The 17,203-nt window shown below is 41.0% G+C and overlaps 2 protein-coding genes across 2 annotated transcripts in view; one reads left to right on the plus strand and one right to left on the minus strand.

Moving 5' to 3' along the window:
• LOC138980398 (X-ray repair cross-complementing protein 5-like) overlaps window positions 1–10,740 on the minus strand; it is a 37,765-nt gene extending 27,025 nt beyond the window's left edge. The window contains exons 1-9 of the mRNA XM_070353264.1: window positions 10,648–10,740; window positions 10,199–10,312; window positions 9,271–9,454; window positions 7,247–7,295; window positions 5,446–5,571; window positions 4,912–5,079; window positions 3,902–4,016; window positions 2,744–2,879; window positions 1,877–1,986 (exon numbers count right to left, since the gene is read on the minus strand). Coding sequence (XP_070209365.1) covers window positions 1,877–1,986; window positions 2,744–2,879; window positions 3,902–4,016; window positions 4,912–5,079; window positions 5,446–5,571; window positions 7,247–7,295; window positions 9,271–9,454; window positions 10,199–10,312; window positions 10,648–10,680 — 1,035 coding nt within the window. The 5' untranslated portion in view covers window positions 10,681–10,740. The remainder of the gene's footprint in view (window positions 1–1,876; window positions 1,987–2,743; window positions 2,880–3,901; window positions 4,017–4,911; window positions 5,080–5,445; window positions 5,572–7,246; window positions 7,296–9,270; window positions 9,455–10,198; window positions 10,313–10,647) is intronic.
• A 1,330-nt stretch (window positions 10,741–12,070) lies between these two features.
• Window positions 12,071–17,203, plus strand: part of LOC138980395 (uncharacterized) — a 39,395-nt gene continuing 34,262 nt past the window's right edge. The window contains exon 1 of the mRNA XM_070353259.1: window positions 12,071–13,109. Within this exon, the coding sequence (XP_070209360.1) occupies window positions 13,017–13,109 (93 nt within the window). The 5' untranslated portion in view covers window positions 12,071–13,016. The remainder of the gene's footprint in view (window positions 13,110–17,203) is intronic.

Below are 17,203 nucleotides of genomic sequence, written 5' to 3' on the forward strand. Positions count from 1 at the left end.
TTCCGGGTAATTTCGAAGTTGAAGGTCTTGTTCGTATTCCTACATTGATGTGTAGGGTGACCTGCCGTTGCTTTCCATGAAAGCGGCAAGGTAAGTTATCGTTCGCGGAGTTCTATTGCGCCAATGAAACCGGTCCAACCGCTGTAAATATCTGTTCGACATTCGTAACGACTGAGTAAAGAATAGTTGTCGTTCAATTGCATGTTCACTAGTTAAAAAAGACAAGTAACGGAGCCTGTTAGGCTCTGTGTGTCAACAAGGTATCATTGATGATTGAAGTACCTTCTACTTATGACCAAGTAACTTTGTTACATTTTTAAGCCGTTTCACTTTCATTTTCACGGTTCGTTACGTTGTTCAACGTGATGAATCATTGAATGTATACGGGCGTATTAATCGCCCTTAAAAAGGAAAGCCCAAACCGTGATTGAAGGTGAATGTTGTAGTTCCTGTGAAGGAAGTCTTCTTAGACGGGAAAGGTCTAAATACACGTCTAGCTCCCCGTAGCAAGAAATTGAAACTGGGGATTATGGGCATTGGCACATGCGCAGAGAGGTACTACCGACAAAGGGAGACTACTCCCCTAAATGGTATACCGACGGAAATCTAGAGTTAGCGACCTTGTTTACAGTCTAGTACTGGTAACATAGGACGCTTCTCAGTCTAGCACTCGTAAGTAAGGTAACTCCTATTAGTTAAATTGAGGTGATGTATTCGAAAGAAATTGTACACTTTACATCGGATTACACACACACACACACACACACACACACACACACACACACACACACACACGCACACACACACGCACACACACACACACAGATAACACGATATAGTGGCTAATTCTCAAATGGCACCATATTGCACTATTTTGCATCTTTGGTCAAAACGTGTACAGGCCTCTTTGGTGCTTCTTGCCTTCGACTATGTCCCATCGGAATTTGGTTGAGAGGGACAAATGTCCCATTGCCTTTTTCTCCCAGGTTAAACCCTGCATTGCAGTCATCAGACAGTATGGGTACAGATGACATTGCTCTGTTTGGTCTGGTCTCTATGATGATCATCCATAGCTATTACAAAAGTCACTCAAAGAATTAACTCTTCTCTTGTGTGTGTGGTGTGTGTGTGTGTGTGTGTGTGTGTGTGTGTGTGTGTGGTGTGTGTGTGTGTGTGTGTGTGTGTGGTGTGTGTGTGTGTGTGTGGTGTGTGTGTGTGGTGTGTGTGTGTGTGCTGTGGTTTGTGTGTGTGTGTGTGTGCTGTGGTTTGTGTGTGTGTGTGTGTGTGTGTGTGTGTGTGTGTGCTGTGTGTGTGTGTGTGTGTGTGTGGTGTGTGTGTGTGTGTGTGTGTGTGTGTGTGTGTGTGTCACTGTGTGTGTGTGTGTGTGTGTGTGTGTGTGCACAGGAAGGTGCTGGTTCTCAGGTTTACGAATACGAATACTTTATTATCTCATACAGAGAAATTTCAGTGTGGTGCACATTAAAAGACAAAACAAATAATAAGACAACAGATAAAAATACCATACGAAGCATACTACACTCGCGCACGCATATGTACACTAACAGGAATAGTAACATGATTCCAAATAGGTAAATTGCCGTCAGCTTTAGCTAAAAGTTTACCGCTAAAAACTATCATTATCACAGGACTAGATATGTCATTGAACAATATTTATCATCTTCTTTTCTTTGTTTTCATTATTGATTGATTAATTGATTGAATGATTGTTTCACTTGTCTATTCATCAATGATAACAGCATAGGAAGCTGTTTTCTGTCAAAGAAAGACACCAATGACAAACTCCACAATACAATCAGCAAGCTACTTTACATTTAATTCCATCTGCTCTTTTATGAACCAAAAAATTTCTACTTACATGTTCAGTCTGGGTGAAACCCAGCACTTTAAAACACTTTTCGGACTGGTATTTCATGGTCTCCTTGTCTTCTGCGGTCATTGGGACCCTGTCGCTGCCATAGCAGTACCCTGAAAACACATCAGAATTTTTCACTTCTACAATACATTTTGTTCAAAAGACACAAAGCATTGGCTAAAGTGCTGAATTACATTCTGTTCAAGGAGATTTTATCAGTTAAGTGCAGAGGCCTGTGAGTCAATACACATACATGCATGCCACAAGACAAAGTCCACAATCTGGAAAATAAATTCACAAATATGAACGGTAAATTGATAGCTTCTCCTGGCAGCAAGAAAACACACAAGTGGATGCGGATGTTGCACCTTTATTTTCCTTCAGGGAAGTCTTTCTGCTCGAACCAAAATGTGTTTTTTTTAGGGAAGACTGTCGCTTTCCAGTGCACATTGGGAAGGAGAGTTATCCAGCAAAGACTCTTATTTTTTTAATTACACGACGTCATTCGTCTCGCAGACTAAACTGATGGTGTGACGGCGAACGCAAGAAGAAGAAGAAGAAGAGGAAAAATAGGAAGTACAGTGAAACCTTTTTGTTGAGCCACCCCCCCCCCCCCCCCCCCAATTTAAGACTTCCCCCTTTGTGATACCTTGTTTATTCCCCAGATTTTCTGTTGACAATCTCTGTAAATTTACCTCTGTTTTGAGACTCGATCCCTTTAAAGACCAGATTTTTTGTTTAGGTCTTAAAGGGGGGGAGGGGGGAGGGGGGGGGGGGAGGGGGGAGGGGGGTCCACTGTACAAACATACAAAACACAAACCTCAAACCCACACAAGCTCACACCCAGTTAGTTTAGCTATCGCTCAACACCTTCTACGATGTCGTCAGGGTCCACCTCCGTCTCCTCCTCATCGTCCAAGTGGTGGGTCCTCTCTCTCTTGATCTCCAGGCTGGGGTCCTTGGCGTACACGTTCTTCCAGCTCTGCTTCAGCTTGAATTCCTTCATCTGTTGAGAGTCAAAGACATTGCTTCAATACAGCGGAACATCCCATTTTAGACACCCCCCCCCCCCTACCCCTTGGCGTACACGTTCTTCCAGCTCTGCTTCAGCTTGAATTCCTTCATCTGTTGAGAGTCAAAGACATTGCTTCAATACAGCGGCACATCCCATTTTAGACACACACCCCCCCCCCCACCCCCCTTGGTGTACACGTTCTTCTAGCTCTGCTTCAGCTTGAATTCCTTCATCTGTTGAGAGTCAAAGACATTGCTTCAATACAGCGGAACATCCCATTTTAGACACCCCCCCCCCCCCCCCCCCACCCTCCCTACCCCTTGGCGTACACGTTCTTCCAGCTCTGTTTCGGCTTGAATTACTTCATCTGTTGAGAGTCAAAGACATTGCTTCAATACAGCGGAACATCCCATTTTAGACCCCCCCTCCACCCTCCCTACCCCTTGGCGTACACGTTCTTCCAGCTCTGCTTCAGCTTGAATTCCTTCATCTGTTGAGAGTCAAAGACATTGCTTTAGTACAGCGGAACATCCCATTTCAGACACACACCTACATACCACCCCCCCCCCCCCCCCCTTCCAGCTCTGCTTCACTTTGAACTCCTTCATCGGTTGAGACATTGCTTCAATACCATGAAAACCCCATTTCAGTCACATCCCCCACCCCCCAGTGCATCCCTTGACAGGACTTTCGAGCTTTGCATTCAGAAGTACACAACTCTTCAAGAATGCAACTATTACCTGCATGCAAGTAAAGTTACCTTGATGTATCCAATGATGGGAATTTTGAGGTTCACAATCAGAGGAAATTGTTCCTGTGTTGGAATAGAACTCTAATATAGTCTGGTAGCGAGGCACGTGGAGGACATTTTTGTTATTAATCACACAGAGAAATCAAAGCAATTTTTATATTGAGCTTAAGAAGAAAAGTTGTTCACAACAGTTTTAAATAATAAAACAAACGTCCAACGCTGGCCCCTCAAAAAGACAAAACCCGGGTGCAAGTTCAGTTACCTTGATGTATCCATTGATAGGAATCTTGAGGTTTGGGCCCACCTCTAGCAGGCACTTCCAAGCTGTGGGGCGGACTTGGCGAGACTGGAAATAGCTCAAGGCCGGCAATGCCTCACTGCACACAATGAAGGTAGAGCAATCAGCCAGGATAAAAAAAATTAAATACAGATCCTGGAAAAATGGATCGTAAAGCCTGTTCTGCAATAGGGCGATCCCACCGACATAAATAATGCTTGAAAGAGAGAGAGAGAGAGAGAGAGAGAGAGAGAGAGAGAGAGAGAGAGAGAGAGAGACAGAGAGACAGAGAGACAGAGAGACAGAGAGAGACAGAGAGACAGAGAGACAGAGAGAGACAGAGAGAGAGAGAGAGAGAGAAAGAGAGAGAGAAAGAGAGAGAGAAGACAAGACAATCTTTATTATCAAGGGTAATAGATAAGCAAAAGTATATGCTTTTTTACATCCAGCCCTCGCCCTAATATAGGGTCAACAGGAACAGAAAACAATATAAAATAATCAAAGAACTATCATATCAAACTCAACACATTATAACTGGATATTATATACAGCTACAAATTTGAAAATAAATTGTCATAAAAATTTAAAACATAAGACAGAGAGAGAGAGAGTCAAACACACATGTGTGCACATGCAGAGGACTAATAGACTCCGTTCAGACAGACGCACCACACAGACAAGAAATAAGAAAGCTGCATACTAGTTCAACACACATAGAAGATACTAGCAATAAACACACTCACACACACACACACATCCCCGTGGCAATAAACACACAAAAACATACTTCCCAAATAGCAAAAACAATTGGACCCAACTGCAGTTAACATCATCTCACTTGAAGGAGTAGCTACCATGGTTCTCACACACACACACACACACACACACACACACACACACACACACACACACACACACACACACACACACACACACACACACACACACTCTCCCCAAATGACATGAACAATTCAAGCCAAGCATGAACATCTCACTTGAAGGAGTAGCTTGCGCCGTTGGACTTCTCGATGATGTACTTGGCCATGGCCTCTCCGGCCCGCTGCTGTGGTGTTTTGTCCTTCCCGGGGGTGGCGTCACCGGATCCCCCTTCCGCTGGGCCTGCCCCTCCCGCATCATCGTCATTATCATCCAGGTCTGGACCTCTGTCAAATTAAACATGTAAACTGTGTATAAGAATACTTTTTGTGTGTGTCTTTAACTCAATAACTGTACTAAATACAGGCTAGAGAACACCTAAGAGAAAAATTATCAATAAAAACTGGCTCTGGTGGGAAAGGGTGTGGGGGAATGTTGGGTAGAGAGGTAAAAGACCCCCCCCCCCCCCCCCCCCCCAGTAACAAAATGTAGCTTTCTTTTTTTCTCTTTAAAAGGTATTTTTTGGTGTCTCCGGGCAGCCAGAACTCACACAGAATGTAACGAAAACACAAACAAAAAGGTTTGATCCTCACATATTTTCTTCAAGGAACATTTTTTTCTCTGAAGACACTCGCTTTATTCTGAAAACTCACATGAAGTTGACTTCTACGTTGAACTTCTGGATGACGTCAATGAACGTTTCCAGCTGGTCGTCTCCAAAGGGACTGGACAGGTCACTGAGGACAATCAGACGCTTCGACCCAAAGCCCCGCTTTCCTCTGAAAGTTGGGTGGAAATAAAAAAAAGTCATTTCAATCCATCAGTTTGGTGCATGTATTTGCCAATATCATAAGCACTGCTTCCCTCTGAAAGCTTGGTGAGAGAAAAAATTTTCAATGATGCATCAGTTCGGTATCTGTCAATATCATATGCACAGCTTTCCTCTGAAAGTTGGGTGGAAAAAAAAGTCATTTCAGTCCATCAGTTCAGTATCTGCCAATTCCCTCCGAAAGTTGGGTGAAAAAAATGATTTCAATGATGCATCAGATTGGTATCTGTCAAAATCATAAGCAGTGCTTTCCTCTGAAAGTTAGGTTGAAAATGAAATAAAAAAATCATTTCAATTCATCAGTTCAGTATCTGCCAATTAAATATAAGCACTGCTTTCCTATGAAATTTGGGTGAACAAAAATCATTTCAATTCATTGGTATGGTATCTGCCAATAATTATGACAAGCACTGCTTTCATCTGAAAGTTGGGTGAAAAACAAATTCATTTCAGTCCATCAATTCGGTATCTGCCAATATCATAGCACTGATTTCCTCTGAAAGTTTGGTAAAGAAAATAATTTCAATGATGCATCTGTTTTGGTATCTGTCAAAATCATAAGCACTGTTTTTCTCTGAAAGTTGGGAAAAAAATCTTTTCAAGGTACCGGTCTTGCAACAATCAGCTACTTTGGCCTAAAGCAGTGCTTCCCTCTGTTTAGTAGACAAAGTTGGGGGGGAGGGGCATTTAAGTTCATCAATAAGGTACAGATTAATATCAAGAAAATTGCCAGGTCATTTATCAACACAAGCAACTGTTAACAAAGTAATTAATGCTCCAGAGCAATTCGTAAACAAATTTAAAAACATCTTTTTACTTTTAAACACGGCACGGTTCTCATAACTGATCAAGTGAAATACGGATTATGAGTACAAAAGTTGATTGGATCACTCGACAGACAGAAGATAAGTGATGAAAACTCTACATTGGTAACACTTTTGTATTCTTTAGGTTATCATATTATTATGAGGGATGTCGTGGAAAACGAGTACTCTGGAAACTTCAACCTGGAAGTGAAAACTGACAAATGCACTGACTCCTTACACTATATACAGGGTGTCTCAAAAAAAAAAAGGACCTGATTTTCTTTCAATACTACAGACAAGTCAGTAAACTTGATTGAAATCATGTTTGCGTGATATTGTAGTCAGTTCATAGAAGGTTTGTCCCCAGTTCACAGCTTTCAGTTGAGATCGTCTGTTTCTTCACACCACGTGATTAATGTAGCCTGCCCGTTTTCCTATGACAGACTGCATCCTCATTGCCATATTGTTCATTACATTGGGGAATGTTTCCTGTGGGATGTTCTGGATTTCTCTGAGAATGTTTGCCTTCAGTTGCTGTAGGTTTCTTGGTCTGGGGTACATATTAGCGTATTAGCTTACATTTACATTTCTCGATACTGATGTTTCAATGTCTTTTTGGGTACTTTTTTTTAGACACCCTATATTATATGAAGGTGCTAGTTACAGCGCATACAATCCCAAGTACAAAAGTAACAATTAATATTTCAAGCACTAATACAAGAAAATAGTCTGTCGTTGCTTGTTTGTCTATATTCTTCGCAGTTGTGTTTGTTTGCTTGAAAAGGCACTTTGGTTTATAGACATAAAAACAATACTCACTGAAGGCCACTTTCAAGATGGTCCATTGCAACAATCATGGCATCAATAACTGGACAAATTAAGGACACACTAACAGAAGACTTCAACTCAAGTACGCAAGAGAATCACTCGTCGACTCGAGATACAATCATAAAAGAATTTCCAAAAACTCAACCTGAAAAAAAAAATCATTTCTTCTTCTTCCTTCAACATCAAGAACAGACACAAAGCTCTTCCCTGCAGCTTCTGACATGTATGCAATATGAAGATCAGATGATAGAGGAATCTCATACTTTAGGACAAATCCACAGCAATATGCTTTCATATGATCAGACTTTCATTTAGTGATTCACCCAGATCTTTTTACCCTTTCACCCAGATCTTTTTACCCTTTCACACAGATCTTTTTACCCTTTCACCCAGATCTTTTTACCCTTTCACACAGATCTTTTTACCCTTTCACCCAGATCTTTTTACCCTTTCACACAGATCTTTTTACCCTTTCGCCCTGATCTTTTTACCCTTTCACCCAGATCTTTTTACCCTTTCACACAGATCTTTTTACCCTTTCACCCAGATCTTTTTACCCTTTCACCCAGATCTTTTTACCCTTTCACCCAGATCTTTTTACCCTTTCACCCAGATCTTTTTACCCTTTCACCCAGATCGTTTTACCCTTTCACCCAGATCTTTTTACCCTTTCACCCAGTTCTTTTTACCCTTTCACCCAGTTCTTTTTTTTTTAACCCTTAGTCTGCCTTTGTTGTGTTCACACAGAAGTGGGTGCAGTTTTACAAGTCAAAGGCATAGATAGAACGATGTGCATTCAGTCTAAAAATAATTGTGAAATTTTGTATCTCCACACACACACGGAGGCACACACACACAGAGGCACACACACACACACACACAGAGGCAGACACACACACAAGGAGGCAGACACACACACACACACACAAGGAGGCAGACACACACACACACACACAAGGAGGCAGACACACACACACACACACAAGGAGGCAGACACACACACAAGGAGGCAGACACACACACACACACACAAGGAGGCAGACACACACACACACACACGGAGGCAGACACACACACACACACACGGAGGCAGACACACACACACACACACGGAGGCAGACACACACACAAGGAGGCAGACACACACACACACAAGGAGGCAGACACACACACACACACGGAGGCAGACACACACACACACACAAGGAGGCAGACACACACACACACACAAGGAAGCAGACACACACACACACACACAAGGAGGCAGACACACACACACACACACGGAGGCAGACACACACACACACACAAGGAGGCAGACACACACACAAGGAGGCAGACACACACACACACACACAAGGAGGCAGACACACACACACACACAAGGAGGCAGACACACACACACACACAAGGAGGCAGACACACACACACACACACGGAGGCAGACACACACACACACACACAAGGAGGCAGACACACACACACACACACACGGAGGCAGACACACACACACACAAGGAGGCAGACACACACACACACAAGGAGGCAGACACACACACACACACGGAGGCAGACACACACACACACACACAAGGAGGCAGACACACACACACACACAAGGAGGCAGACACACACACACGGAGGCAGACACACACACACACACAAGGAGGCAGACACACACACACACACAAGGAGGCAGACACACACACACACACAAGGAGGCAGACACACACACACACACAAGGAGGCAGACACACACACACACACAAGGAGGCAGACACACACACACACACACAAGGAGGCAGACACACACACACACACAAGGAGGCAGACACACACACACACACGGAGGCAGACACACACACACACACACAAGGAGGCAGACACACACACACACACACAAGGAGGCAGACACACACACACACACAAGGAGGCAGACACACACACACACACACACACAAGGAGGCAGACACACACACACACACACACAGAGGCAGACACACACACAAGGATACAGTCAGCGGGCGTGTCACCAGGCTGGATGTCGTTTTGAACCATCTGAAGCAGGTCGAAGTCAGCAACTCCCAGATGGCGTGCAATGCTGACATGCTCGTAGCTGTCTCCATCAACCAGCGGGTTGTCTGTGTCCGTCGTGCCAAACAGTATCAGGGCAATCTCATCCTTGGACTCCGCAAACATCTACACACAAAACTCATTATGCTGCTTAAAGAGACAACAAATTATCATACACACATGCAATCCATGGTGTACAAATGAACCAATCATGATTTAGCCTTGGGAACTTTTCCTTTTGAATTTACATTTTTTCTTTCTTTCTTGGTGATAGGTAGCCAACATCAACATGGTGATGAATCTGCTACGCTTGGGGGATGGTGCCTAGCTGTGCCTAAGCAATTTTGCCAGGAAAGACCCTTTTGTCAATCGTGGGATCTTTAACGTGCACACCCAATGTAGTGTACACGGGGGGGTTCGGACACCGAAGAGAGTCTGCACACAAAGTTGACTCTGTGAAATAAATTTCCGCCGAACCTGGGATCGAACTCACGCTGACAGCGGCCAACTGAATACAAATCCAGCGCACTACCAACTGAGCTATATCCCCGCCCATTTAAATATGTGCATACAAATGAAGGTGGATTCACACGATCTTGTCACTATTAATCAACACTTTTGCAAAAAAGAAAAGATGCATGTATTGTTTCTCACATTGTATACTGTCACACTGTGTCATTTGCTGAATATCATACATTGTTTGGAGGCAAGGTTTGGCATGCAGGTTGATTTTGGGGGTATGCATGTGTGTGTGTTGTCTGTGTGTGCACGTGCAAGTGCGCACGTGTGTGTGTGTTTGTATGGTGATGAGTGCAGCATGCATGTCTGTTTATATGTACACTCCTCACAAGTATTACAGATTGTGTGTACCTTCCGTTGCAAGATCATCGTGATGGCCTGAATAGCTGTCTGCAGCGGAGTTGCCTCCCCTGCAGGCGCGCTATTCATAGTCGGACCGACATCCAAGACGATTGCGATAGCTTCCTGCAATTGAAAAAGGCAACAGACAAATTGTCAGACAGTACAGTACCAAATAGTGTACATATATACAACAGTACCACAAGCTGACTAAGTACACTGCCAGTCTGTAATCTACACGCTGATTCCAACCATTGCACAACCGGCAGAAGGCAGAATAACTGAGCAAGCACAATCAGAGTTTGCTCCGATTTTTCATCGGCAAAAAGCTATCCACAGAAATTCAGCTTATCCGATTACAAACTTTATGCTTAAAATTTTACTATGTCAGAAGATCACTGGAAAACGATAACGAAATCAACTGCAGCAAGCAAAATTAACACACAGAGCCGCCTTCTTACCTTGCTTGCCGCCATTGTTACCAATGTGCTCATGGGAGATAAACGACTGCGCAGACTTTAGTGTCCTCGGTTACCTTTTCCTGGTGGTTCTGGTTGTTGAACACTGAGGGCCCCAATACAAAGGGTTTAAAATCGTGATCGTGATTGGCGATTTTTGACCTTTCTGTGACCGTGATTGCCGAAATTTCCATTTCTGTGATCGTGATGGGACTTTGCCCGTGATCCGTGATGACAAAAAAATCAAGTCTCGTGATCGTGATCGTCATTTGTTTTCGTGATCGTGATGGGCATTATTGCAAAGCATTTTATTTTCAACGTACATTTTTCACAGCTGTATCACTCTATGATCCTCTATTCGTCAAGGTGTTCGTGATCGTGAAAAAAAAATAAAGGTAACTGTGATCGTGAAAGCTAAAATTTCCCTTCCCGTGATCGTGATGATACCCCCCCCTTTGGGGCCCTCAACTGTGTGACACTTGAAAAGTAACACGATTGACCCATTGACCTGCGATGCTATTTTTTTGGTAGGATTTGAAAGAATATGTAACAGTAAAGAGACTAAAACAATTGTTGTCTTTTTACAATTTATACACATGAACATCACATAAAACATCCACAAGGTCACATTGGGACTGTCAGAGACTTCACATTTACACACAGATGTACACATAGACATACCTCGGCATGCAATGGTGGGGATATGGAGAGAGAGAGGGGGGGGGGGGGGAGTTGGTGCTGGTGGGGGTGGGGGCGGTTGTCACACTAGACAATACACTGGCAATACGGGCTCTAGCCTCAAGTATTCACATAGGGCCGGTATTTGCGGCTGTAAATGGAAAAGGAAAAATAACTCGCTGAATCTTCATAAAACACCAATTCAAAAATGTTTGTTTAATCACCAATCTCTTGCAAATTTACCATTGTTACTATTGTCACGAAGTTTACCCAAGAACTATACTTTTCAATCAACAACCTTGTGTTTAACATTTTTCACAAGAAACAGTATTAAGGGCTGGGGACAGTCTCAGTTATTCGATTTGGCTCTAACTATACATTGTTTAGCAAGGAGAATGACTTGAACAAAACTCTAGCTTCGGCGCGCTTTTCACAGAAACATTATTCAATATGGGAATTCCCGAAGGCTCCAGGCGACTCAGCGTTATTTTGGATTACGACACTGATAACACCACCTCAGTGAGCTATAGGATATCGTTCAGGTGGGAACTTGAAGAGGGCTGTGAAAGCCACTCCTTCATGTACATGTAGAATTCTTCTCTTCATTGTGGTGCAAACACCTTGAATGAGGAAAAACATTACCTGGTCATTATCGACTTGTTGAAGCAACAACAAGAAAAAGTATGAGGCTCTTCTCAGTTCCGGTGTAGGAGACGTTTTATAGGTCACCGTGCTTTCTTCTGGCTCCGGCATTTGTGACCCTCCACAACGGAATGAGTCGCATGTCACCTTTGCATGATTTTCATTTTCCTAAAGAGTTATTTATGCTCTATCCAGTGGTGAAAACTGTTTTAGAAAAGAGCGAAAACTGTTTGAGTTATAAGGTGACCCTCACACTGTTACCAGCCACTCCCCGGACTTATATTTAAGCCTAGCGCAGAACCGCGCGAGGTGACATGCGACTCATTTCGTGGTGGATTTATTTAATTTATCATTTTGATGTGAACATTAGCGGCTTCACTCAGTAAGGAAAATACACTTCCTGATTACATTTGAATTGGTTTCTTCAAACAAATAAAAATGTGTGCAGAAATCACGCTGCATCAACTTCAACTCAGTTCTGTGATGAAACCTCCACTGACCAAGCTGATTTTAAGATGGATTTGCCGACTTCCTTTTTTTACATTTAGTCTAGTCAAGTTTTGATTTTTCCCTCGAATTAGAAAACTGAGCATGAGTGTTTGAGTGTTTCAGCTGTTCGCGTCGCATAATGGCTTGGACATTTTTTTTTTAGGACGATCAAGTTTCCTTCCATGCTTCAATGAAAACAAACTACTCTAAGTCCGCTTGCTTCCAGACTATGCCACGTTATTCTGTCTCGCTAGTTTGCCTGTGAAAGAAAATGTGACTGGACTTTAGGATTTGCCATCTGGTAGTATTATTTTGAGATGCTTTTGACAAGTTCTGCAACTGATGCAGCAAAACGAAAACTATTGACCTTGAAGTGTAGTGTCTTGGACAGTTTATGGACATTTGCGGTCAGAACCAAGCAGACAAGATCTTCGTGGTAATTTCTCGGTAGAAGAAAAAAAAACCCACACAAATTACAAAGTAAATAACTAACTAAATAATTGAATAAAAAAAAGATAAAAAAGAGAGGTTTCAATGCTACTGTCAGTGGAAAATTGACCACGATGGATAATAGACGGCTGATTCAAAGGCTTCAGACATCTTACATCTGGATTACAATGATCATTCTGCTGGGGCAGCACACCGAGAGAGCAAAAGTAAGTGTTCATTTTGACAAATCTCTCAAGTTATGAGCTCGAGATCTCAACTTGAGGTTAAATGACTTATGAGGGTGTTGATTCCTTAGTATCCTGAGTAAATAATGGTTGGCTTTGTCCCTGTGTGTGTGTGTGTGTGTGTTTGTGTTGTGTGTACGTGTGTGTGTGTGTGTGTGTGTGTGTGTTTGCGTGTGGTGTGTGTGTGTGCATCAGTGTCACGTGTGTGTGTGTGTGTGCTTGCGTGTGGTGTGTGTGTGTGTGTGTGTGTGTGTGTGTGTGTGTGTGTGTGTGTGTGTGTGTGTGTGTGTGTTTGTGTTGTGTGTACGTGTGTGTGCTAATTATAACAATTGTACCTATAATAATCATGAAGTGCATTACCCTAAAGCGATAAACATAACACACACACACACACACACACACACACACACACACACACACAAAATATATACAAAAATATCGTGTCTATTGTATGCAGATGATCTAGTACTTCTTTCAAAATCAAAAATAGGATTACAAAATAAGTTAGATTATCTAAATAACTATTGCCTACAGTGGGGTTTGAAAATTAACATGGAAAAAACAAAGATTATAGTATTTTGTCATATAAATCCAAAAATGCACACAATATTTAAATGTGGAACTGATGTAATCAAAGTAACAGATCAATATAAATATTTAGGGGTCATATTCAACAAGAATGGAAATTTTGATACAGCTCAAGATCATTTAAGTAAACAAGGTAATAAAGCAGCACATTCCCTCCGCAGAATTTTCAGCAATCAAAACGTGCAAATAGACACAATGATACATTTATTTGATTCACTTGTAAATCCGATATTAACATATGGCGCTGAAATTTGGTATCCGTTTACGTTTAGTAATAAAATAAAACAAACAAATACTGATCATTTCTTTGGATCATGTTTATCTAGCAAAAATCCTCATGAATTTGTTTATATCAAATTTTGTCGATTCCTTCTTGGAGTTCATAGAAAAGCTATGTGGATACCTGTACTGGGGGAATTAGGAAGGTGTTTAGGATTAAAAATGTTATCACAAACAATAGCATTCTGGGCGCATATTCTAGACTCCAAACAAGATTCGTATATATACATCAATTATATGACTCAATGTTGCACCATCCGACAGAAACGCCATGGCTACAATTTGTTAGACAATCTCTTTGTAACTTAGGTTTTAGTCACGTTTGGCATAACCAATCTACATTAAATGTACACAAATTAAAGTTTGCCATTGACAAAAAACAACAAGAGGAATATATAAGATACTGGACAAAAGAAAAATCAGATACATATTCCAGACTTAAGTTTTATTCTATGATCAGTAAATCTTACGAAATGCAGTCACGCTTGATACAAATTAAGAATAATAAACACAGAAAGATGTTAAGCAGATTAAGGACTAGCACACATTGTTTAAAAATTGAAAGTGGAAGACATCAGAATATCCCTAAAGAAAATCGTCTTTGTATTGAATGCAATGTCATAGAAGATGAAATACATTTTCTAGATAAATGCAATAAATATGTTAAATTAAGGGATGAATTTAAACATATCAATATGAAATATATATGCTAACAAAAATCCAAGTAACTTATTTTTAGAAGACGAAGTTCAAGTTCGTCTTGGCAAATTTGTTACGGATTGTTTTAGCATTGTATAATGCATTATTTGTTGTTTGTTGTGTCAATAACTTTACTGGTTCATGACAATAAACATTATTCTATTCTATTCTATTCTATTCACACACACACACACACACACACACACACACACACACACACACACACACACACACACACACACACATACACACACACACACACACACACACACACACACACACACACACCACAACCACCACCACCACCGACCACCACCACCACCGACCACCACCACCATAACAACAACAACTTACTTTACTAACCAAACCAAAATAGACCAAAAAACAACATCAACAAAAGGCAAACCAACACATCACTGACAAAGAAAAAGAAGACTGACTTGAAACCTCAGTCATAGAAACAAAAGCAAAAGCAGGGCTGCAAAATGCGTACAATCTACATTTCAGCGAAATGATATACATGTTATGTTATGCTATATGAAGTCTTATATCGCGCGCGTATCTCCAGACTCGGACTCAAGGCGCAGGGATCTATTTATGCCGGCCGTGTGAGATGGAATTTTGTACACAATACATCACGCATTCACATCGACCAGCAGATCGCAGCCATTTCGGCGCATATCCTACTTTTCACGGCCTATTATTCCAAGTCACACGGGTATTGTGGTGGACATTTTTTATCTATGCCTATACAATTTTGCCAGGAAAGTATGGCAATCCGAATGGTGCAAATGTCCCTTTTAGCTCTTGATGTCTAAATAACACATTATTTAGCTAAATAACGCGTTATTTAGCTAAACAATGCTTTATTTAGCTATATCATGCATTATTTAGCTAAATAATGCATTGTTTAAATTAAACAATGCATTATTTACAGATACAGAAAAAAGAGAGCCCAAAGCACTAAATAATGCATTGCTTAGCATTAATAAGAGATTGTGTTTGTAAATAACTCATTATTTATAAATAATTACGCGTTTTCTCTAAACAATATATTATATGTAAATAAAGTGTTATTTAGATAAATAAAATATTATTTAGATAAATAAAATATTATTTAGATAAATAAACTATTATTTAGATAAATAAAATATTATATGTAAATAAAATATTATTTATCTAAATAAAATATTATTTAGATAAATAAAATATTATTTATATAAATAATTTATTATTTAGATAAATAATTTATTATTTAGATAAATAATTTATTATTTAGAGAAATAATTTATTATTTAGAGAAATAATTTATTATTTACTGTTTTTGCCTTGAAATAGTATTATTACGCTAAATAATGCTTTATATAGCTATATAATAGGTTTCCGCTATATAATTCATGATTTGGTAAATAATACATTATATACCGTAAATAAAATATTATATACCGTAAACAATTCATTGTTTAGCGCATCGCGAAGCCGTTTTTTCTCTTGTTGTTTTTTTCCACGTGTTTCCGTGGATCCGAGAGAGCGCTGTTGATTCTCCACTGTCTTGGCAAACCCAGTATCCGGTACTCCACATCCGGTTCCGCCAAGGGACTGGGTGGCCGAGTGGTAACGCACTTGCGCTCGGAAGCGAGAGGTTGCGTGTTCAGGCCTGGGTCAGGCCGCAATTTTCTCCCCCCTTTCCTAACCTAGATGGTGGGTTCAAGTGCTAGTCTTTCGGATGAGACGAAAAACCGAGGTCTATGCTTGGCGCTGGTGGACAATATTCACTTTTTTGTCCAAAAACGCCAGTTTTGGCCCAAAAAGACAAAGATTTGGCCAAAAAACCCATACATTTGGCCAAATAAAATAGATTTGGCTATAACTTTTTTTGGGCCAAAACTTTCTATGTAAAAGTTTTGGCCAAAACTGTTTTTGTTAGCTAAAACGGGAGATTTGGCCAAACTTCTGCCATAAAAAGATTTGGCCAAAAAAAGATTTGGCCAAACAAAAAAGATTTGGCCAAATCTTCACTTTTTTGGCCAAATCTTTTTTTGTTTGGCCAAATCTTTTTTTGGCCAAATCTTTTGTATTTGCTGGCGCTGGTGGACAATATTCACTTTTTTGGCCAAATCTTTTTTTGGCCAAAACTTTGCTTTTTTGGCCAAAACTGGCGTTTTTGGCCAAAACTTGCGTTTTTGGCCAAAACTGGCGTTTTTGGCCAAAACTATACTTTTTTGGCCAAAACTTTGCTTTTTTGGCCAAAACTAAACTTTTTTGGCATTTTTGGCCAAAAAAGTGTGTTTTGGGCCAAAAAAGTGAATATTGTCCACCAGCGCCAAGCATAGAGGTCCCTTCGTGTACACTACATTGGGGTGTGCACGTTAAAGATCCCACGATTGACAAAAGGGTCTTTCCTGGCAAAATTGTATAGGCATAGATAAAAATGTTCATCAAATACCCGTGGGACTTGGAATAAAGTAAACAAAAAAATTCCATCTCACACGGCATTAAGTCTCAGGAAA

The sequence above is a fragment of the Littorina saxatilis genome, linkage group LG11 (assembly GCF_037325665.1).
Source record: "Littorina saxatilis isolate snail1 linkage group LG11, US_GU_Lsax_2.0, whole genome shotgun sequence".
Lineage (NCBI taxonomy): Eukaryota > Metazoa > Mollusca > Gastropoda > Littorinimorpha > Littorinidae > Littorina > Littorina saxatilis.